Source organism: Cervus elaphus, chromosome 15 (genome assembly GCF_910594005.1).
Source record: "Cervus elaphus chromosome 15, mCerEla1.1, whole genome shotgun sequence".
Taxonomy (NCBI): Eukaryota; Metazoa; Chordata; class Mammalia; order Artiodactyla; family Cervidae; genus Cervus; species Cervus elaphus.
The window spans coordinates 43,632,599-43,656,772 of NC_057829.1; the positions used below are offsets into that span (position 1 = coordinate 43,632,599).

General features: G+C 34.5%; 1 protein-coding gene across 6 annotated transcripts in view; it reads left to right on the forward strand.

Annotated features, from left to right (window-relative positions):
• Positions 1–24,174, forward strand: part of ZFAND4 (zinc finger AN1-type containing 4) — a 51,716-nt gene that overhangs the window by 16,442 nt on the left and 11,100 nt on the right. For 5 of the 6 annotated variants that reach the window (XR_006345274.1, XM_043925093.1, XM_043925095.1 and 2 more), the window contains 4 exons: positions 7,164–7,239; positions 8,150–8,217; positions 12,127–12,313; positions 19,293–19,440. Coding sequence is in view for 5 of the 6 variants with exons in the window: in XM_043925093.1 (XP_043781028.1) it covers positions 7,164–7,239; positions 8,150–8,217; positions 12,127–12,313; positions 19,293–19,440 (479 nt within the window). In the remaining variant the exon portion in view is untranslated. The remainder of the gene's footprint in view (positions 1–7,163; positions 7,240–8,149; positions 8,218–12,126; positions 12,314–19,292; positions 19,441–24,174) is intronic. The other variant, XM_043925094.1, reaches the window with a different exon arrangement.

The following is a 24,174-nucleotide window of genomic DNA, read 5'->3' on the forward strand; positions in this document are numbered from 1 at the left end:
CTTAAAGAATCAGATTTTGTTTTGATTTTTTTTCCTCCTGTTTTTCTTTTTTCTATTTCATTGAATTCTCTTTTGATTTTTATTAATGTTTTGGCTTACTTTGGATTTAATTTACTCTTTTTATAATTTCTTGAGACCACGGTTATTGATATGATTCATTTCTTCTTATGAAATATTGGTATTTAGTGCTTTGTTTCCTCCTAAGTGCTACTGTCTTCTTGGTATTCCATACATTTTGATATGTTGTGCTTTCATTTTCATTTGGTTCAAATTATTTTCTAATTTTCCTTTTGATACCTTTTTTGATCCATGGGTTATCTTGAAATATATTGCTTAGTTTCTAAAAATTTGGGGAATTTCTAGAAATTTTTCTTACATTGGCTTATAATTTAATTCTGCATAATTTTGATTCTTTTAAAATTTAGGAACTTGTTCTGTGGTCCAGAATATTGTCTATCTTGGTAAATGTTACCTATGCACTTGAGTATGCATCCTGTTATTGATGTGTGCAGTGTTCTACAAATGTCAATCAGATCAATTTCTGTGGTAGTGTTGTATATATTCTGTATATTTACTTATTCTGTGAACTTTTGGGAAAGGAATATTGAAATCTCCAACTAGAATTGTGGATTTGTCTTTTTCTCCTTCCAATTCTGTCAACCTCTGATTCATGTGTTTTGAAGCTCTGTAATCAAGTGCATACATTTTTTGGATTGTATGTCCTCTTGAGTTTATTGACCTCTTCATTATTGTGAGATGAAATTCTTTATCCTTGGTAATAATTTTCACCCTAAAATCCACCGTATCTGATGTTAATATCATCAGTTTAGAATTTTTTGATTAGTAGTCAGCATAAAATGTTTTTCTGTCCTTTTAATCTATTTATGTCTTTATATTTAAGATGTCTGTTTCTTGCAGGCAGCATATAATTGTTTTGTTTTTATTTCTAGTTAATCCAATCTGTGTTTGCTTTTAACTTTCAGCTTAATTTAGACCACTTCATTTAAGATGACTGTAGTTGTGATTAGATTTTAGTTTGTTATTTTATTGTCTTCTGTTTGTTCCATTTGTTCTTTATTCCCTTTTCCCTCTTTTCCACATTTGTTTTGAATAAATTGAGTATTTGTTATTCTATTTTGTTCTCCTTTGTTGGCTTATCAATTATAACTCTTTGCCCTACTATTTTAGCTGTTGCTTTGTTGGTCTGTAATATACATCTTTACTTATTTTCTGTCTTCAGGTGATATACCATTTCACGTATCTTGCAGGAACCTTGCAGTAGTTTGCCTTCACACCTCCCCTTACGGCCTTCAGGCTGTGACTGTCACGCGTGTCCTTTAGCGTGTGTTGTAAACTCCGCAATACATTGCTTCCTTCTTGCTTGCACCAGCAGTTATCTTGTTTGCCTGAACCATCTGTTATCTTTTTGCTTGAACTGTCAGTTATCTTTTCTGGGTTCTGTCAGCAATCATTTTATCTCCTCTACCTTTTTGGACATTTTCTGTCCTTAATTTTTGAATTTCTGATTCAGAGTATTGAATATTTCAGATGCTTTAGTATGTTTAGGGTGTGGCCTTACAGTTTTGCTTCATGGTTATGGTTCTGGGTAAAATTTACCTTGGTTGATAGGTACGGAATTTCATTTTTTTAGATTTTACTGTTAACTTTCTGTGGATTTGTTATTTTTTCTCCTCTTGATTTTTGTGATATTCAGGTATTCTACAGATGCTGTTTAATGGTACTCTACCAGTTTATCAATGTCCAGATATTTACATAGATGTTTTATGTCTGTTTTGTGGTGATGGTGGGGAGAAATGAGTTTCTCCAGTTTTGTGGTTATCTTTTTACCTGCAGGACTCTTAAGTTTTTACCCATTGTTTCTTTTCCCCCTGAACACTGAAATTACTAATGGATGCTCTTCCTTTTTCGCTTTTTGCCTCCTATAGAAGTTCCCTCAAATTGTTTGTCCTTAAAAGTCCTTTACTTGCAGGCAGTTTTCTGGTGTGAGTCCTTTTTGTAGACTTTTGAGACTTAAAGTGCCTTCCTCTTCCTTGTGATGGTTTTGTACTGAACTTGTATACCACCATTAGCATTAACTTCTCCATAATTTTTCTTGATCAGCCTTGTGGGGGCAGGAGTATAAGACTTCCCACTCTGGGACAGAGAGATTGCCCCTTTTTATTTCCAGTCATTTGGAGTTTCGACATTCTCAGTCTTCAAATTATGAGGGCTGAGGGCATAGTTTCTGTGTAGATTCACTTCTCTTCTTTTTATTCTGTACTATCTTGGGAGAAAGTATTGGAAGAGGGGAGCTATGGCCCACCACTGTCTTTAATTATCCATAAGTGCTGTTGATTCTGGGTTTATTTTATAAATGTAGATATGAACATGTTCTCAAACATACAAGTATCTGTGTGAAAATTCTAAAAAAGACATAGGAAACACGTTTGAGTCATTATTACGGTTAGATGAGGTTATAAGTGTAAGGATCCCCCCGCCCTTAATTGGAATAGTGCCCTTTTTAGAAGAGATACTTGGGAATTCTTCTTCTCATAAAGAAGAAAACGTGAGCACACAGAAAAATGTCAGCCACCTATAAGCTGTTTTTAGAAAAATGTTAGCCACCGATAAGCTAAGAGAAGTGGTTTCAGAATGAAACTTATGCTTTGATCTTGGATTTCCCAGCCTTGAGAATTGTGAAAAAATAAATTTCTGTTGTTTAAACCACCCAGTCTGTTGTATTTTGTTATAGCAGCCTAAGTAAACCAAGACACACACACACAGATGCACACACATTCACAGATACATGTACACTTGTATATTATTATAGATTTTTTTGTAACAGTAAAAAATTGGATGTGTGAAAATATATCTTAGTAATGGACTGGGTAAATAAAACTTATGACAGAAACATATATTGGAATACCGTCTAGTCATTATACAATGTGTATTTTCCTTTATTGATAGCAAAGATAAATGCAGTATATTAAGTGAAAACTGTTTATACTCAAAGTATGTTCCCATTTTATTAAAAAGAATAAGTTTTTAAAGGAAATTTACCCCAAACATTGAATATAGATTTTACTGGACTTAGGACAGCATATAGTTTTAATTTTCTTTTGTATATTTCTGTGTTGTCTTCTTAATAAGTTGTTGTTTTTATCATAAACAAATATTTGCATTTGTGAAAAGTTCTAAAAACACTGAATGGAAAAATCATATATATGGAATCTGTCTTTTGGGAAGACATGTTTGTTTAATAGGAATTAATTTTTCTGAATATAGTTGTAAGAAGTTAAGAGTTGAGGCTTAAAGGCAAAGGGCCACCTTTAAAGAGGGATGCCGTATTTCTATTTGCTAAATCTGGCCACTCTATATTAAAGGAATATGATTTGCTTTGTATGTTTGAGATTCTAAAAGTGTTCATAGTAGAAGGAACCCTAGTATTTTTTTAATGTGCAAGTGAGGAGGTTAAGAGTCACAGAGGTTGATGACTTTTTCAAGGTCATCCAGCAACTGAGGTGGCCGTCAGGACCACAACTCAGTCTTGCACAATTCTTGCCACCCTGTCTTGCTTGTCAACCTCCTATATTTTTAGCTTGCTAACTGATAGCTAAATTCTGTTAATAGTGATTATAGGAGTTAATCTAAGCAGTGTTGTCACTTTGTCTTTACTCCTGTTCTAAAGTTTTTTTTTTCTTTAACACAATAATGCTATACAATGTTGGTTGAATAAATAATGGTCTTACCTACCCATAGGCTTCCCTGATAGCTCAGTTGATAAAAAATCCGGCTGCAATGCAGGAGACCCTGGTTTGATTCCTGTGTCAGGAAGATCCGCTGGAGAAGGGATAGGATACTCACTCCAGTATTCCTGGGCTTTCCTTGTGGCTCAGCTGGTAAAGAATCTGCATGCAGTGTTGGAAACCTTGGTTCCATCCCCGAGTTGGGAAGATCCCCTGGAGAAGGGAATGGCTACCCACTCCAGTATTCTTGCATGGAGAATTCCATGGACTGTAGAGTCCATGGGGTCGCCAAGAGTCGGACACAACTGAGCTACTTTCACTTCACTTCACTTCACTTCGCTACCTACCCATATTGCTTTTATCTAGCTATTCTGGTGAAATCCTGTAATTTAGGTTGAAAAGATGACCACAGCATATTAAACAAATTAAAAAAATATATTTATTTATTTATTTTTGGCTGTGTTGGGTCTTTGTTGCTGCTTGAGCTTTGCCCTAGTTGTGCTGAGTGGGGGCTACTCTCCAGTTGTGGTGCATGGGCTTCTCATTGCAGTGGCTTCTGTTGTTGTGGTACATGGACTCTGGGGCATGTGGGCTCAGCAGTTGCAGTTCCTGGGCTCTAGACCACAGACTCAATAGTTATGGTGTACCGGCTTAGTTACCCGTGGCATGTGGGATCTTTCCAGACGGGGCTCGAACCTGCCCTGTTTCCTGCCTTGGCATGCAGATTCTTTACCACTGAGCCACCAGGGAAGCACTAAATTTTTTAAAATATTAAAGTACTTTTAACATGAAATAATTTCTAGCTTAAAAGCCTTTCCTCACTGGCATTCTTTTTTAACTGGAAGCAAAAAAGGTGAACTGTTCCCAGTTGGGAGATACATGTATATCCACCTACTGAGCCCATGGGCTGTATTTCAGGATGATCTTTTGGAACATTTGAAGACTGTTTAGTAGACGTTCAGGTCTGCTAACAGGCAATACTACTTAAATATACACCCAGACAGCTACTTTTGCTTTGTGGAGACTGACTGTCTTCAGACTGATTAGCATAAAGGTTGACTGCAGTCTCTGGAGTTAGCCTGTTGGGGCTTTACATCTCTAATCCACATTCTCTAGGTGTCACTTAATCTCTCAATGCTTCAATTTTAGCATTTGTGAAATATACATAGTAGTGTTGCCTGCTTCAGAAGATTATTATTGTTGCAGTAAATTATGATAATACAGGTCAAGCATTTATAACAGTGCCTAGCTTATAATAATAAAAACTAACACATATTGCACTTACTGCTATCATTCTAGTCAACTTATTTTGTAGCATCACAAGCAAAAGTAACTTGAGAAGGCAGTATGTGAAATATTTGGAAAATATATTCATCGACATGTCAACCATTAAATGTTCTATTGAATATAATGCTCACTCTGGCTAGTGTAGTCTTCAGGCATTCAAATATGGAGTTTGCAGAAAAAAAAGTTTACGCTGAGGTATGGAATCTGGGTTTCCCAGGTGCTGCAGTGGTAAAGAATCCAGCTGCCAATGCTGGAGATGCAAGAGATGCTGGTTGGATCCCTGGGTCGGGAAGACCCCCTGGAGTAGGAGATGGCAACTCACTCCAGTATTATTGCCTGGAAAATACAATGGACAGAGAAGCCTGTTGGGCTACAGTCCTTGGGTCCCAAAGGGTTGGACACAACTGAGCACATGCACACACACACTCACAGACATGGAATCTACCTTAACATTCTTTTAACATCACAGAAATGCAAAGATACTGTCTTTTAGACCATAATTTTCAGCGTTGAAAATTGCCCATGTGTATGTATACTTAGTCACTCAGTCATGTCCAACTCTTTTCAAGTATTCTTGTCCAGGCAAGAATACTGGAGTGGGTAGTCATTCCCTTCTCCAGGGTATCTTCACAACTCAGAGATCGAACCCAGGTCTCTTGCATTGCAGTTGGATTCTTTACCATCTGAGCCACCAAGGAAGCCTGAAAATAATCCATAATATACTCTTTTTTCAAGATTAAATTATTCTTTACTTAGTGTTCAGACTAAAGGCATGTTAATATGCAGTTATGGACTATAATCACATTCAAGGTGGAAGGAATTTCCTAATATATTAATGTTTTATGGTAAATTATATTCTGTGCCCTGTTTCAAGATTATTGACCTTTCCATTTGGAAGAGGTATGAAAGATGCCATCTGAATCACTAAATAATCTCACATATAAACAATCATTATTCCATGCATACATGCTGCTCTGGGAACAGACTTTTAGAATACAAATGCTTAAGGCCAAGTAAACTAAATTAAATGTTGTATTTGTAAATATAGATATAATTGACATTATATTATTTCAGAGGTATACAGCATAATGATTTGATTTTGTATATAAAGTTGGTGCCTCATACCCTCTGGGTCTGCAGGATTTAATTAACTATGGATTGAAAATATTGGGGAAAAAATTACAGAAAATAACAAAAAGCAAAACTTGAATTTGCATCGTTAGCAACTATTTACATAGTGTTTATATTGTATTAAGTATTGTAAGTAGTCTAGAGATGACTTAAAGTATACAGGAGGATGAGTATAAGGTTATATATATAACCTTATATATATATGGGTTTTATATATATATATACACACACATATATATATGTATGTATATATGTATATATATACAAAAAAATGCTATGTCATTTTATATGTAAGGTACTTGAACATCCAGTGATTTTGGTATTTGTGGGGGACCTGGAACCAGTATCCTTCGGATACCCAGGGGCTGCTGTATTGTAAAATGATCAATGCAGTAAGTCTAGTTAATAGTTAACATCCATCACCATACAGTTACAAAATTTTGTTTTCTTAATGATGAAAAATTTGAGGACCTACTCTTTTAGCAACTTTTAGATATACAGCACAGTCTTATTAACAATAGTCTGCATGTTGTGCATTATATTCCCATGACTTTCTTATTTTATAGCTTGGAGTTTACACATTTAACCCCCTGCACCCATTTTGCTCACCTTCTACTCATAATACACTTTTAACACTTAATATAACTAAATGGAGGCTGTACTTTGCAATATTGAGAACTGTTCTCTAGGCCTTAGATCTTAAACTCTTCAGGACTGATTTCAAGATATTTTTTTAAATGACTTCCTATTCTTAAACGTTGTTTCAAGGCCAGAGAGTTACTGAAACATACTGTTGTCACTGTTCTTTTCTAGTGAGTGGATAGAGCCATATCTACTTTTAGCCACGCCTTTTACCTACAATGCTGTACATTTTAGCTAAGCATCTATCATTCAGTTTAGAATTGTGTTTCTTATTTCTTTAATGAAATAGATTTGTATCATACTCTTCCAAAGATTCTGTTGAATTTTTAACCAATTTCTTTATAACCTTCCCCTAAGGTATTCCCATCTGTCAGCAGCACTTAATTTGGAATAACATGGAACTTGAAGATGATTACTGCTTGAATCATTACAAGTGAGTGTAATTGCACATCAGATGTTTTATAGATGCTCAGAATTATGACTTCATTTGCCATTGTTTTTCTTCTGAATCCTTGAATCATGTCTCATCTTCTGAATAATTCTTAGCCCTGGATTTCAGTGTAAATTCCAAATTTTAAGATGTGTTGGCTCCATACCCATACTATGTGATCCTTGTCCTCTGATTTCTTTGCTTTACCTTTTCATTATTTATACCAAGCTATTTACCCCTGCATTTTTAGACTTCCTCTTCTTATCTTACTTTCTTTGCTCCTTTCTTTGAATATTGACTTATTACCACCTGGCTTCGTTCCTTTTCTTTCATTTTCACAAGTGTACTGGGTAAGAGAGTATTGCTCTTCATGTCTTTCATTTTTCTTAAGCTCTCCTGATGTGACACTAAGTGACATTGTGTGCGTCAGTGATTGCAGATATGTTGTCTGACCTTTTGTCTTTCTCCCTTCTCTCACATCATTCTTCATTCTTTCCTAAAACAAAAAGGTCAGAGGCCATGTGGAATAGCTGGGAGAGCAGTGGGCATTGGGAGATTTGTAGATTTGCAATTTTTCTATTTTGTTAGTTAGATCTGTTATTTCTGACACTTTGGGTTTTAACAGCTTCTTTTCTTCTTAGGGCCTAACATGTGAAATGATGAGGTTGAACTACAGAGGTCCTTTTCATACTTTTTATTCATTTCATATTTAAGTCTTATGAGAACTTCATGTTTTCATTATTTATGCAAGTAAATAAGTTAACATTTTATATTTATGCACATTACTATATCTTTTAAAAAATCTTTTAGAGTAGGCACTATGCCTGATAAACAACACATAAGTATGTGTATATTTAACACTGAATGTATTTTGATGTTTGTGGTTTTTTTTGTGTGTGTTAATTATCCACAGCATTTCAGAAGGTTGTACCTTGAAGCTGGTTTTGGCTATGCGCGGTGGACCTATAAACACTAGTAGAGGTAGGCATATGTTAAAATTACGTATATTAAAGCAGTTTGACAGTAGTAATCTTCAAGCCAGATGATCTTATAGCCTCAGGTTTTATTCAGTTTTTTTTCCCTTCTATTATGTCTTAGAAGAACCACACTTGTTTCTCTCAGCATTTTTTTTAAATTTTTAAAAATTTTATTTATTTTTATTGAAGTATGGTTGATTTACAGTGTTGTGTTAGTTTCAAGTATCTAGCAAAGTGATTCAGTCATACATATTTATATGTGTTTATTTGTATATGTATGTATCTTTTTTAGATTCTTTTCCCTTATAGGTTATTATAAAATATTAAGTATACATCCTTGTGCCATATAATAGGTCCTTCAGCATTGTTTTTTAAAGCCTAAATGCACAGAGGCAGGAACTCATACGCCAGAAAATCTCATGATTCCTCATTCAATCCAGAAAGTTTAAATATAAACCTCACCAGTATAGGAAAGGAGAATGGGATGGCATAGTATAAGTATTACATTGTTATCCCTGTGTTTAGGTGCAGTTTACTGGTCTTGTTGCTTTTTTCAATCCACTGAGTCTTCAACTCCTGGGGTAATGATTGTTATAGGAAATTCCAAAGATACCTCTTAGCCTGGTTTGTGATGCATTTGGATTTTATAGATATTATCATGGTCCTGTTAAAGCCCTTTTTTCAGAATGTGGGTGTCTCTAAAAGTCCATTCATTCATTCATTCATTCAGGAAGCACATTTTGAGTATCTCCTAGATGTTCAGTGCAGTGTTTCTTGGGAGAGAATGTTCCTGCTTCATTACAGTGCCCACAATAGACGTGAGAAGAATTGATGTTGCTTCAAGGAGTTGTAAGTGCTGTGGGGGCAGTAGTAGCATAACAGTGTCTATGGAAGTAGGGTAGTAGGAGGACAGTTGTGGAAGAGCCCTTGGAGATGGTGATAGGAGCAAAGACTTGATTAACAAGAAAGTTCTAAGCTTGGGAAAAACTGGGAGTGTTCACCTTTGTCCTTGATTCAGGTTTGTCACATGAATCCCCACAAAGTAGAGGCATCCTTCAATTTCTCAGAGCAATCCTGCTGTGTAGGCCTCATTTTGGGGAAGGTCTTTGTATTTGATCCTTTACTAACCAGAAAATTGAATGTTAAGTATTGATTCCACTGATGGCTTAATACTTCTTCCACAAGTCAGATTTCATCTCCATGCTTCCTAATTTTGATTAGAAAATAGGGTTATCACCGTCTTTTTCTTACCTATTTCAAGAGGATTTTTTGAGATAGTTTACTGTGACTGTTGAACTCTTATGGATAAGTTAGAAAAAAACAAAGATAATACTGTGAGAGCTGATTAACCAGACTTGTAATATCAGGGACTTCCTGTTAATTGCACTTAGATTGTCCCATGTGACATATGATGTCTATACTACTGATTGTGAGAGTAGTACAAAAACCCTAATGCATTTACTGAGCTGTTATGATAAGACGTGAATTTAATATCATGTGAATTCCATTGTATTATATTTTCAAAGTTTGTTATTTATGTATAGTATTGTCTTTAAACATGGATGTTTTATTATTTTTTATTATTATTTATTACCTGCTTTTCTTACTAGGACTACAATTATATATATGAGGATGAGTATGAGCACCACAGGTTCTGAATTTAAAATATATGTATTTTTTAAATTTAAAGTAAGTGAAAGTTAATCACTACCCTTTGGTAGTTGAAGTGTTGTCATACTTTTTTCCTACAATTTCCTGTGCCTTGTTTGTAACTGAAAAAATCAGACCCTAGAACTTGTCTTATTTGATATTTTAGATTAGGTTTTTAATAAGTTTGCCTTTACTGAATCAGCTTTTAAAATTTTAACAGCTTGCTGTTCTTCTACCTTTGTTCCTTTGGTTGCTAAGTTGTATCCAACTCTGCAACTTTATGGACTATCTTTATTGCCTGCTAGTCTCCATTCCCCTTGAGGTTCTCCAGGCAAAAATACTGGAGTGGGTTACCATTTCCTTCTCCAGTTGTCTGCTTTACATCATTGAAAACTTTGTGAAAAGGGAAAACTACCCAAATCTAGAACTTTTCCATATTGTATATCAGAAACCTTATTTTTAGCTACTGAGTCTTACTTGAAATTCGTGGTTTAGAAAATATCTTTATCATGTGAATTCTAGTAATAGTTAGCTTTTAAAATTGTTTTTTGAATTAAACATTATCAAAGCAACCTAGAAAAGGACTTCCTTGGCAGTCCAGTGGTTTGGACTCTGTGCTTCCACTGCAGGGGGCAATGATTTTGATCCCTGGTGGGAACTAAGATCCTGAAAGCTGCATGGCACAGCCAAAAAAGAAAAATATTTTCCTTTCTAAAACTAAATTTTATCCTAAACTATATGCATAATATTTTACACTTGATGAAATCTAAATGATTTTTCTATTATGAAGAGGGATGTGTGTGTGTATAGACATAAGTGCATACACATAGTCAATGCCAATGACTCCCGAAGTAAGGCACACTCTGTTGGTTTAAACAAGACTTTTGTGTGGTTTTAGTAATGGCAGCAGCATAGTTTTTGTGTCTTGTTAATGTAATGTGGAAAGTGTAGCATAAATACATTTTGTGTCTATGAAAGTCTTATCAAAAACAAGGTAAATCTTACTGTGTTTCTGAAGTTTCTGTGTTTTATTAATAGTGGTGGTATTGAATTTAGGACATGGGGACATCTTCAATGGTTAATTAGCTTCAGAGTTTAATATTCATTATTGTTGTGACTTTCTAAAGGGTAGTTCAGCACTGTGATTCTGTTAATAAATAAGCTACTTGAAAGAAAGTTACAGAGTTTGAGAAATTGTTGCCTCTTTTAAGAAAGAACAGTGTTTGTGCAACTTGACATGAAAATGTCTTGGGGAATGAACTTTTTTTTGCTGTAGCCATTACTTAGACCCCCTGATCTGGGAATCAGGGGCTTTTAGAACATTCATCCTGTGAGCTAGCCACCTCTTGAGGCTTGTTCCCACCACAAGAGCAGAATCTGTGGCTGCTGTGGATGAGAGTGGCTTGAGATGATGGTAGCAATATCATTCAAACCTGACGACTACTCTGGACCACTAGAGCCATGTGCACTGACTAGACACATAGGTGTATACCAGAACAAGTGGGGTCCTGGGATGATGCTTTCAAGTAACAACATATTAATCATTACAGACATAGCAGTTTTTGTATAATAAGTCACCCCCTTGTGGTCTTGAGTTACCATATACTGAAATGGCAACCCACTCCAGTCCTCTTGCCTAGAAAACCCCATGGACAGAGGAGCCTGGTAGGCTACAGTCCATGGGATTGCAAAGAGTTGGACATGACTGAGCGACTTCACTTTTACTTTTTTTAAATTACCTGTCTTCATGTCAAGAAAGAACTCTGAGAAGAATCAGCCTTTATATAAAACCAGAAAGAAAAAAGGGATTTACTTCTAATTTCTAAAATATGTCTCCCAGTTGTGTATGTTTGTTTTTTTAAATCTAAAGTAGGTGGAATTTACATTGATTTTTAATTATTGATTGTTGAAACCAATATTGGAACATATAGGGAGTGGAAGATAAGAAGTGAAAATAGTTATAGATAATTATGTCATAGAATCAATGAATATACACTCCAGTGGCACAGGAAAAACCTCATGTATTTAGTTAAACCCTGTCTTTGTACATAAAAACATATTTCTTTTCTTTCATATTAATACAGCATAGAAAATATTGTATTAACTGTAAAAAGACCAAAAACTTATTTGAAGAATGTAATATATATGTATTGTATGCACAGGATTGTTGTTCAAATTTGACATGTTATATCCTGATGGTGTACCAAAATGCATTGAACTTGATATAAATTGAAAGCTTACCTATTAGTGTTTCCATTTGTAGTTCCTATGGAAGATCCCCTTAAGGAGATGGCTGAGTACATGGGTTCCAGTCGAGATGAGGTCTGGGAGAAGACCTCCTGCAACAAGCAAGTTACACTTTTGGTATACCAAGAAGGAGATCAATTGAATTTCTTCCGTGTAGTAGACAGGGGAGACGGCACTCTAACACCATTATCTGAATCTTTAAGGTAAATAGATTTTCATTTACATGTCTCACTTAGAAAAGGAGAATATCATATGATACACCCATAAACCTTATGTTTACCTTGTGTTGTCAGAATAATCTTACTATAGTCACAAGATTAACTAAATTTTATGCGTTCTCCCCTCCTCCCCATCCCACCTCAGTTATGTAATTCTGAAATTGTCTTTCCTATGATCGATAGGGGAGAAGGCAATGGCACCCCACTCCAGTACTCTTGCCTGGAAAATCCCATGGACAGAGGAGCCTGGTAGGCTACAGTCCATGGGGTTGCGAAGAGTCTGACACGACTGAGCAACTTCACTTTCACTTTTCACTTTCATGCACTGGAGAGGGAAATGGCAGCCCACTCCAGTGTTCTTGCCTGGAGAATCCCAGGGACGGGAGCCTGGTGGGCTGCTGTCTATGGCGTCACACAGAGTTGGACACGACTGACGTGACTTAGCAGCAGCAGCATGATCGATAGGAGTAATTTCTAAAACTGAAAATTCTTTATGGAGTAGGATTTTTTGTAAAAATATTTGTCATTAAAACTCTAAGATGCCTACTAGATTATTGAGTTTTGTTATAATAGTATGATGTTATATCAGTATAGCCGTGGCATAATATAAAGGATTAAGCCTGAAGTTACTCTTTTTTTTTCCCCAAAAAATTTAACTGTTGCTTAAAGGTGGATAAATCTTTGCTTCTCTAGTCCTATTTTTCTACTCTGTAAAAGGAGGAGGGGGAATTCCTTGGTGGTCCAGTTGTTAGGACTCAGTGTTCTCACTGACAAGGGCCCAGATTCAATCCCTGGTTTGGGAACTAAGATCCTACAAGCCGTGGGGCACAGCCTCAAAAAATAATAAATAAATAAAATAAAAAATTATGTAATGTAGAATCCTTAGAAAAAGGAAGGAGGGTTGTTTTAAAGTCAGAAGGAAACAAAGGTACTTGTGTTAGGCAATAGAGAAGTTAGTAAATTGGGTAAGGTAAGTTTTAAGTTTCTGTGCATTCTGCCTTACTATGTTTTTTTTAAACTTATTTCACTTTAAAACATTCACTAAACATTTAACTGAGCTTTTATAGTCAGTTTTGATACTACACACTAAGTTATAAAGATTATATTCCTTCCTTTATGGAACATGAAATCTGCTATAAATTGTATCTATAATATAATTTTGTCAGTTGTTGTAAAAAGACATTAAAATCTCTGGAAAAACAGATAAGAGGGCCTTCATTTTATCTGAAAGGTGGGGAGTTAGGAATAACCTCTGAGAAAAAGTGACCTTAAAAGAGGAGTAGGACAGGCAACAAAGGAAAGGTATTACAGGTAACTAAAATTTAATTCCACAGCATTAAAACCTGGTGGCAATACCATTCATACAAAAATTAACTTGCAGTCTGAAATCAGTTTCCATGGCTTGGGAGTCTAGGCACAGTTTAGCCAGGTACTCTTCTCAGGTTTCCACAAAGCTTCAGTCAAGGTGTTGGCAAAGGTGCACCCCCACCTGGAAATTTCAGTGAGGAAGATAATCTGCTTGCAAGCTCATTCATTTTGTTGGCCTATTTCCTAATGGTCATATGACTGAGGGCCTTGGTTTTTTTGCTGGCTTTTGGGTAGAGGCTGCCTTCAGTTCTCTTTTGATTAACTCAAAATCAGCTGATTTGGAGCCTGAATTGTATCTGAAAACCCCCTCTACTTTTGCCATATTCTGTTGAATAGAAGCAAGTCATAGGTCATGCCAAGCTCAAGGTTAGGAGAATACACAGGGTGTGAGCACCTGGAATTGGGAATCAGGGAATTCCTTTAGGATTCACCTCACCTAAGTGTGTTATGTGGAAGAGAGATTATACTTATTCTTTTGGCAGAGAGCAGACATCACGAATGGTGCTTTTGTTGACTCTGTGTCAGAATCTGGTTAGCACTGCAAGCATACCTTAAACATAAAAGTAGAGAAGAGGAAGCAGTGAGGCTGCAGCTTTAACCCAGCATCTCTTGCTTTAGACTGTGAGTAGAATTTCTTTATAGCAGTCTTTCCATTTGCTTGTTTACTGTTATTTGGGTTTTCCTCTTCAGGACATCCTCTTTTGGCTCTCCTTTCCTAGAGAAGAGGGTCTAAGCTCCATAGCTTTGTGTGGAGGCCCTTTACAACCTATTATCATTTTTACAGCTCGTGTTTATTATGCCATGCTTTTGTGCTTCTTTCTTCATTTGCTTGAAACATCACTTACTCCTTTTACTAAGAGTAAACTCAAAACTTCTATTTGTGTTTAAGACATAATCCAAATGTTATTATGGATTTCAATTAAAATTGTATTATTGTTCCTCTTAATATATTCTTTGTTTCTTTTTCTTTTCCTCTCTCTTCACTTACCAGAATTGGACAAGGGATAGGGTGGATGAGGAAGCAGAGCAGAAAGCTCTTTTCTTATCCCGAGAGAGACTTTCTTAACTCTTATAATAGGAGACAGCAACCGTTTCTGTAAAGGGCCAGATAGTAACTATTTTAGGGTTTTCAGGCCAAGAGATGAAGCTAAGGATACCATGTAAAAGTACTTATATAACCAGATAAAACAAATTTTCACAAAATTTTTACAGATAAAATTCAAAATATAATAATAATTGAGTGTGTGTGTATCTAATTCAGGTCTACTAACGAGAAGAATGGAGTTCTTTTTTATGGTAGTAATAGTTTAGTTAATTGGGGTTGAAAGCTAGCGTTACCTGTCAAATTTTTGGAATCAGTTGTGAAAATTTATTTGTTCATGTTGATCTGGAATGAGATTTTATATATTTTATCTTTAAAAATTTGTACTTCCAAATACTGGTAGCAGTCCATGAGCATATGATTTTAATTGAGCACTTTCATCACTAGGAAGGCATTTATAGAATACTCTTAGAGTCATTTTTTGCTGTTTGCCTTTAGTATGTCACTATGTTGCACTTCCAGTAGAACATAGGTGGAGCTTCTCAGTTGCACATTTAAATAGATTTTTGAAATATACAGATTTCCTTTAACTTCCATTGACACTGTTGGCTAAGTAATATGTGATAGATTCAAATATTTACTGCAGAATACCTTCTGATGAATAACACAAATAACCATAGGTTTTAAACACCTCACATTTTCATTAGCTTTGTAAATTTGTTCAACAAAGTTTTTTCCTGTTCTATCAGTTGTAGCAGGTTTCACTTCTTGGTGGCTCAGGTGGTAAAGAGTCTACCTACAGTGCAGAAAACCTGGGGTTCTTTCCATGGGTTGGGAAGATCCCCTGGAGAAGGGAATGGCAACCCACTCCCAGTATTCTTGCCTGAGAAATCCATGGTGAGAGAAGCCTGACAGGCCACAGTTCATGGGGTCTCAAAGAGTGGGACACGACTGAAGTGACTAACACTTTCACTTGTTTCACTTCAACTTGTACTTAGTGTTTTAGCAATTTCTTTGAAAATATTCTTACCTATAGTTGTTTCATGCAGACTGTACATTGGGTCTAGTTCTTCAGTCACTTCAAATTTGGTATTGATACCCTGAATAAACAAAAACAACTGAGTAACATCTGGCTTAAAAAGCCAAGGAAGAAAGTGACTCATTTGCCTCATCTTTTAACTGACTATTGATGTTGCTTCCATTGTTTTCAGTTCTTCTAGAAAATTATTCTTGCCAAAAAAAAATAGTCTTAAAACAAGTTTATTTTCTCTGGCCACAGTTTTTCAACTGCTGTGATCAACTGCTTAATTCACAATTGGTAAACATTTCCTTGTTTGGCTAGTAAATAAGCCACTTTGAAACTTCTTTCAGTTGCACTCTCATTTTCATTTTCATACTGTGATGAGATATTACATTTTTAATTTTCTGCTCGTTCTTATCATTGCTTTCCTGCAAGTTGGGCATGTTGTCATGATTCCTTAATCTGATAATGTCCAAATATGTTGTTTTGCTTTAGCATACCTGTAGTGTCCTTGTATCATAAACACAATACTCTGCTGCTTAATTGATAGCAAAATGATCTTCCCTGGTGGCTCAGTGGTAAAGAATCCACCTGCCAAGCAGGAGACCTGGGTTCAGTCCCTGGGTTGGGAAGATCCCCTGGAGGAGAAAGTGGCAACCTGCTCCATTACTACTGCCTGGGAAATCCCATGGACAGAGGAGCCTGATGGGCTACAGTCCATGGGGTTGCAGAGTCAGACATGACTGAGCACTCTCTGCAGTGCTTTAAAACTATAACTTTTAAAATTCATTCTTCTCTTTGTTTTGACATGTTGGGTATGTACTAGTAATAAAATATCATTGTACAGTGATACACATGGCACTCAAAATGCTGTTGAATTCTGACAGTGCCCCTGTGATTTATAGTGCTAAGCCACAGTACAAAGCAATGAGAGAGCCACATACAATTTCTGTAGTAGCTATCAACTCTGCCATTGTAGTGCAAGAGTAGTATGCAGTATGTGTAATGTGTGATCCAGTGTGATTATATTCCAGTAAAACTTTATTGGACACAAATAGGAATTTCACATTTTCACATTATGAAATATTATTTTGATTTTTTTCAACCATTTAAAGTTACAAAGACTATTCTTAGCTCATGGGCCAATAAGAAATAAGTGGTGGACTAAATTTGATCTTGGTCTAAGTTTGCTAATTCTTGCTGTAAAAAAGAAATAGAATTATTTGATTTGTTTTGACGCAACACCTAGTATCAGTCATCACTGTTAATCTCAAATCTTTCCACCTTACTGCATTTTTAAGTGGGAAGAAATAAAAGGAAGCATTGCAAAAGTTAATTAAATGGTAACTTATCTGTGAAAGTCACATGAGGACTTGGCTTCAGGATAAACAGTATTCTTGTTGAAATAAATATTGCATTTGCACATCTCTTATTCTTTAATCATATTATTAGATTAAAAGATTTAGAAAAAGTTAAATACAGCATTCAAGAAAATATAGCATTTAAATATAAAGAAAGATATTCTTGGATTAAGTTGATAAATTAATGTGTTATCCTAGTTACATTTTTCCATTTAGAAAAAAATTGAGATTGGCTTCTCAGTGAATCATGAATCTATGCTTCATGAGAGAAAATACAATAATGTGGTACTTGAAAAAATTAGGTGAACTTAAAAGTGTTTTTTATCTGCTAAAGTGCATCCCATGAACTATTTCTCACGTGTGTGTGTGTGTGTGTGTATGTGTATACACACACACACAGAAACATTGATCTCTGTGGGAAAACGGTAAAGGACCAGTGTTTTATTACAGGAAGATTGAGTCAGAAACCTCTTTCATTATTCAATATGGATAAATTTAAAATGCCATGGGATATATTGAGAAGTAGTTGAAGTTAAAATATTATAAGGTGAGCAAGAATAGAATATACTTGAGTTATTCCCTCCAACTCCAAGGGAGAACTGGCAGAAATCTTCACTCAACCCTCTTTTTCAGGTGTAGTTAACCTCAAGATGAGAGCCTTCCCGTACTATAAGTTCTGTCACTTGGTTGGATACATAAGCATGATGCAGTAAGGTCTGTAGTTTGGTGCCTGGGGAAGCAACAGGAAGTAGTATTAAGAATAGGCTTTGGAACCAGAGATGAAGGATTTTAATCTTAGATGCATCATTTATGAGCTCTGATTTTACTAATGATTGAACAAAATCATTTAACTTCTCTCAGCTACAGGTTCCTCATTTATAAAAATGGGATATAATATCACTTTATGTAATTTTTGTGAAGGATTAGAAATATTATGTGGAAAGTGCCTGGCAGATTAGGCGTTCAGTAAATAGTAGCAATGTTGATTTGGTCTTATGTCAATGTGTCAGTTTTCATATTATACTAGACATCTCTTGTATTTAGGTAGAAATGATAGTCACAGATTAAGCAGAGGGACTGAATTGATTATGGAGACCAATTCCCATCATTATTCCTCCTGATACCCATTTTTGCTGTGTAGTGTAATTAACCCATGATTTCAAAATGTCACCAGTTACACATTTAGTTTCCTAAATGTAAATTTTAGGAATGGACATATCCACTCTCAGCTTCACCTTTGTGTGATAGTAATATGTCCTTCAGAAGGGGTATGGAATATGCCTTGTTAGGGTTATCTTAAATTGTTTCCATTTCTTAACAATCGTATAGTATAGTACAGGAAATCTTATTAATTCTCATACCGCTTTAGCATACATACTTTAGTTCTCCTGTAGTACATTGGGCACAGTGACTAGTATACATTCTTGCTATGCTCTATTTAAAATTTCAGTCATTCTTCAAATACACTGAGATTATGTAACCATTTAAGTTTTCCCATTATTGAAAAAGTTGAATGAAATTACAATTATTTGTGTTCTAACAGACATTTATTAAATGTTTAATAAATCTAGCAAACATTTATTAAATATGTGCCAGGCATTGTGCCAGGTGCTAAGACTGGGAAGATGAAAAAAGCCCAGTATTAATATCTGCTTTCAACTTGCTTACATATAGAGGAGTAAGAGGGAAAGATAGACATATAATAGTAGGAGAGTGTGATAGTACCATTATATTATGGCATTATGTACTCAGAAGGGATTCCAGATAATAAGATATGAATAAATGTTATTGTAATTGATCAGTAATTGGAGTGTTTTACATTTGTAATAATTTGTGTCATGACTTGACCAAAGTGTGTCTTTTCATTGTAAAATCTATGCTATTCTGAGTGGTTCCATTTCCAAACATAAAAGATCTTCACTTTTGGTATATTAACTTTAGAAAAGCTCAGTTGTACTAGATTTTTGATAATGTTAAATCATGATTTTTATCCCCATTTATTTTTTCTCATAAGAAATACATTTTTGAAGTACATTTGCCTTGAATTTCCATTGAGAAAATGAACTTATTTTATCATTAGTAGCATCTATAGCTTTATATTATACTTAAATATTTTTAGTCATTGGGCAGGTATCAGGTGCATTTCAATAGTAATTATCATTTTCTTTGCAGTAGTGGTTCTGTGTATAGTTTGTATGCTGATGAAGATGAGGAAATAGAGCCTTCTCCTTCTGGGCAACAGATAATTGAAAATTCAATAACTATGAATAAGATGAAGCTGCTGAAGGCTAAGATGGAGAACATGAATCTCAGCAAAAAGGTGAAGCTTGGCCAGGTCTTTCTTGAGTTTATCCTTGCAGGGCTCGCAGCATTGAGGTCTGTTGGTAATTGTTGGGAAAAAATTTTATATAAAATATTATTCATCTCAAGTTTCTGACCTCATTTATTGAAATATTAACTATAAAGAATTAATTTTTTTTCAGCCAGCAGTGTATTTAATGTGATAATATTGCACTCAAAATAACTCATGGCTTTAAAAAATTTCATGGGTCTAGAACTAAGAAGGATAATAAAAGAGAGTCTAACCTTAATTTTGCAAGTTACTTTTTAAAATGCTGTTAATATTTACTTATTATGGATAGGTCTGTCTGGGTGTTGATAAGGAATGTTTAGCTAACTTAGATATTGTCCATTTTCCAGAATAATTGAATGAATTCTCTCCAAACTGAATGAGAGTTACAGTTTTCATGGATTCTTAACAGTATTTGATATGGTTCTTCTTTTTTATTTTTGTCATTCTCATTGGTGTGTAGTGGCATTACATTATAGTTTTAATTTTCATTTCTCTGATTAATGAAGTTGAGCACCTTTCATATATTTTATTGGGTATTTGGATATCCTTTTTTGTAAAAATGTGTATTCAGATTTTTTGCCCATTTAAAAAATTGGATTGTATTCATTTTGCATACTGATTTTTTTGGAGATTTTTATATATTCTGTTTATTAGTTCTTTGTCATATGTATATCACTACTCTATAACTTTGCTTTTCACTCTGTTGATAACTTTTTCTTTATTGAAATGTACTATGTACATAAAATAAAATTCACAAGTCTTGAATATAGCTTGATGAATTTTTACATTTATATAGTCATGTAGGTACAACTCAAATTAAAATAGGACCTGTTTTTCTCTCCAGATTTCCTTATAGACTTTCCCAGTCAATGCCTACCTTTCCCTACTCCCCAAATAACTACTATTCTTACATGTGTCGTCACAAATTAGTTTTTACTGTTCTTGAACTTGGTATAAATGATATCATATGTAATATACTTTCTTTTTTTTTGATCTGGTTTCTTTTGCTCAACATAATACTTTTGCAGTTCATCCATTTGTTGCATGTATCGGTTCATCCTCTTTTACTGCTGTGTACTAATCCATTGTATGACTATACAGGCATACCTCGGAGATATTGCAGATTTGGTTCCAGACCGCCACAATAAAGCGAATATCACAATAAAGTGAGTCAACACGAATTTTTTGGTTTCCCAGTGCATATAAAATCTATATTTCACTATACTATAGTCTGTTAAGTGTACAATAGCATTATGTCTAAAAACCAATGTACATACCTTAATTGAAAATATTTACTTCTAAAAAATGCTAGTCATCATCTGAGCCTTCAGTGAGTTGTAGTAGTAACATCAAAGATCACTGATCACAGATCACCATAAGAAATACAATAATAATAATGAAAAAGCCTGAAATACTACAAGAATTACCAAAATGTGACCCAGAGATGCAAAGTGAGCAAATGCTGTTGGAAAAATGGCATCAATATAGATTTGCTCAATGCAGGGTTGCAGCAAACCTTCAGCTTGTAAAAAAGCAATATCTACAAAGTGCAATAAAACGAGGTATGCCTGTACTTCGTTTATTCTTTCTCCTTTTGACATTTTTGGCTTTCATCAACAAAGCTGCTTTGAGCATTCTTTTATACATGTCTTATGTGGACACATGCACTCTTTTCTTTGGGATATGTAGCTAGGAATGGACTTGTAGAGTACTTCTGGGCTCTTAATTCTGTTCTATTGGCCAGTATGTCTGTCTGTATGCCAGTACTACACTTTTCTGATTACTGAGCTTTGCACTAGGTTTTGAAATCAGGAAGTGTGAGACCTGCAGCTTTGTTCTTTGTCAAGATTATTTTGACTCTTTGGAGTTCCTTGTGGTCACTTACAAATTTTAGGATGGATTATTATATTTTTGCAAAAAAAAAATCCATTGGGATTTTGATAGGGGTTATATTTAATCTTTAGATCCATGTGACTCATGGCTCTGAACTGCTTAGTTTACAAATATGTGGAATAATATATATTTTTGATACATCTTTTTTAATTGATTTGTAGTTTAATATCACTGTAGTCAGAGAACATACTCTAAATGATTTCAGACCTTTGAAATAAGTTGAGGATTGATTTGTGACTAAGCATATTGGTAAATGCCACTTGGAAAGACTGTAGTCTGTCACTGTGTGTGTGTGTGTGTGTGTGTGTGTGTGTGGTATTCTGTATGTATCAGTTAGGTAAGTGTTATTTGTATTCAGTCTTCTGGAGCCTTTCTGATTTTTGTGTGTGTCTGTTTTCCATCAGTTATCGAAAGAAGTTTATTAGAAATCTCCCCTTTGGTTGTGAATTTGTGTTTCTTCTTTTAGTATGTTTATTTTTGCTTTATATATTTTGAAACTGTCAAACTAGGTCAAGTGATCTAGTACAGATTTGTTTGATATCCAAGGAATTATGGTATCTTTCTTGTAGTTTGTATTATTATAAATGTGTTTCTCTTGTAATGCACTTGTCTTAAAAGCTATTTTGTCTAATATTAGTGTAGCTAAGCTAGCTTTCTTTTGATTTATATTTCTATTGTATATCCTTTCTATTTTATTACTTTAGTCCTTCTATGTTTCTATATTTTAAGAATTTTTCTTACAATCAGTGGATGATGGACTTATTATTTTTTTATCCAAACTGACAAGCTTTTCATTCTGTAACATTTAATATAATTACCAATACATGTGGATTTTTATCATCTTACTATTTGTTTTCTATTTAACCACCTGTTTTATGTTTCTTTTTCCTCTCTCTTTTTTCCTTTCTTTAGTCTACTTTTTGTTTTTCAGTTTTTATCCTATTACTTTATTTATTATTAGTTTTTTCAAATGGTTACTCTAGAGATTATTTGTACATTCTTGACTATAGTATAATAAAAATGATTTTTATCCCTTTTTTTTTAATGCTAGAATCTTAGAACACTAACTCCAGTTATACATATGAACATCTTTTGTGTTGTTTTTGTCATGCATTTTAATTTATATATATTTTGAACACCTCAAGTTGTTTTATATTGCCAATATTATTTATATTTATCCATATACTTACCTTTTCTGTTGCTCTTTATTCTTTCCTGCAATTACTTGCTTCCTTTAAAGATTATTTTCCTTCTTCTGAATCTTGTAGCCTTTTTTTTTCATTTATGACTCTTGGCAAATAAATCTCTCAGTCTTTGTCTGAACCCTTACTTTGCCTTTTTTTATTTTGAAAGATGTTCAGTCCTTCAGAAATGTTATACCTGTGAACATCCATGGATATTTTACCTAGATTCAACAATTAACATTTTTTCTACATTTGCTTTCTGTTTTTTTTTACCTGATTCATTTGGGAGTTAGTTGCAAATATCATGACATTTCCCCCTAAATATTCAATATATAACTCCTAAGAATAGAGTCTTCTCCTATATAGCTGCAATACAGTTATCATACACATAATTTATCACTGATACACATTATATAATCTACATTCATATTTCTTCATTTCTCAATAATGTATTTGCTAGCATTTTGTTTTATTTTGATTTTTTGTTCTCTTTTCAATTTGAGATCCAATCAAGAATCATGTGTTATATTTAGTTGTAATGTTTTCTTGGTCTGCTTTTTTATGCAGAATTATTTCTTAGCCTTTTTTAAACGTTCATGTCAGATAGTTTTGAAGTGTTGGCTAGTTTTGTAGAATACCCTCAATTTGAATTTATCTTATTGTTTCATCATGATTAGATGCAAGTCAAACATTTTTGGCTGGATATTACATTATCTACATTTTCCTATATTTCTGGGTTGGGAGTTTTGGTATTTCATCAGGTATTCCATTCTTTGTCATGCTCATATCAGTCCATATCTTAAAGATAAGTGCTAAGGCTTTATATTTTTAATTTTTAACTTTAACCATACATCATGAATTGTTGTGACACTTCTATTAAAATCAACTATATTGGGAACTCCTAGACCACTCCTAGATTTGATGATTTGCTTGAAGGACTCACAGGACTAGCATATCATTTTACTCATGGTTAAGATTTATTTTAGCAAAAGGGTACAAAGCAAAATCAGCAAAGGGAAAAGGTGCATGGTGGGTGAAGTATAGAGGAAATCAGGTACAAACTTTCCCAATGAAGTCTCATAAGATGTATATAATTACTTTGTCAGTGAATTTTATCAGCACATGTGGAATGTTACTAGGGAAGCTTATTAAAGACTTTGTGCCCAGGGATTTCATTAGGAGCTCTTAATGAAGGCACCCTCTGCCTAGCATGTACCAAAATTCCAGATTCCCAGAAGAAAAGTCGACGTTCAGCATAAACCGTATTGCTTGCACAAACAAGTTAGGCACAATGAGTGTCTCCTACACGTTAGGGTAGCAGGAATCTTCTTGAAATACAAGTTTCTAGAAGCCAGCCAAGGGCCAGACTTGCAAGCAGGCATTTTCAAGGATAGCAGTTTAGGTCATCTATTAACTCTCTTTTGCAGTAGCTACCTATCCAAACACTTGACTCACCTTACTAGGAAAAGTTGTTGGGGATCTGAAATAGGTCAGCTGTGTCATATCTAATCAATTTTCTTCTCAACAAAACTGACAAATAATCAATAATGATGAAAAAGAAAATTGGTTTTCTTTAACATTGTCGGAAATTATACTCAATGAGGAAAGATAGCAAAATGCTTCT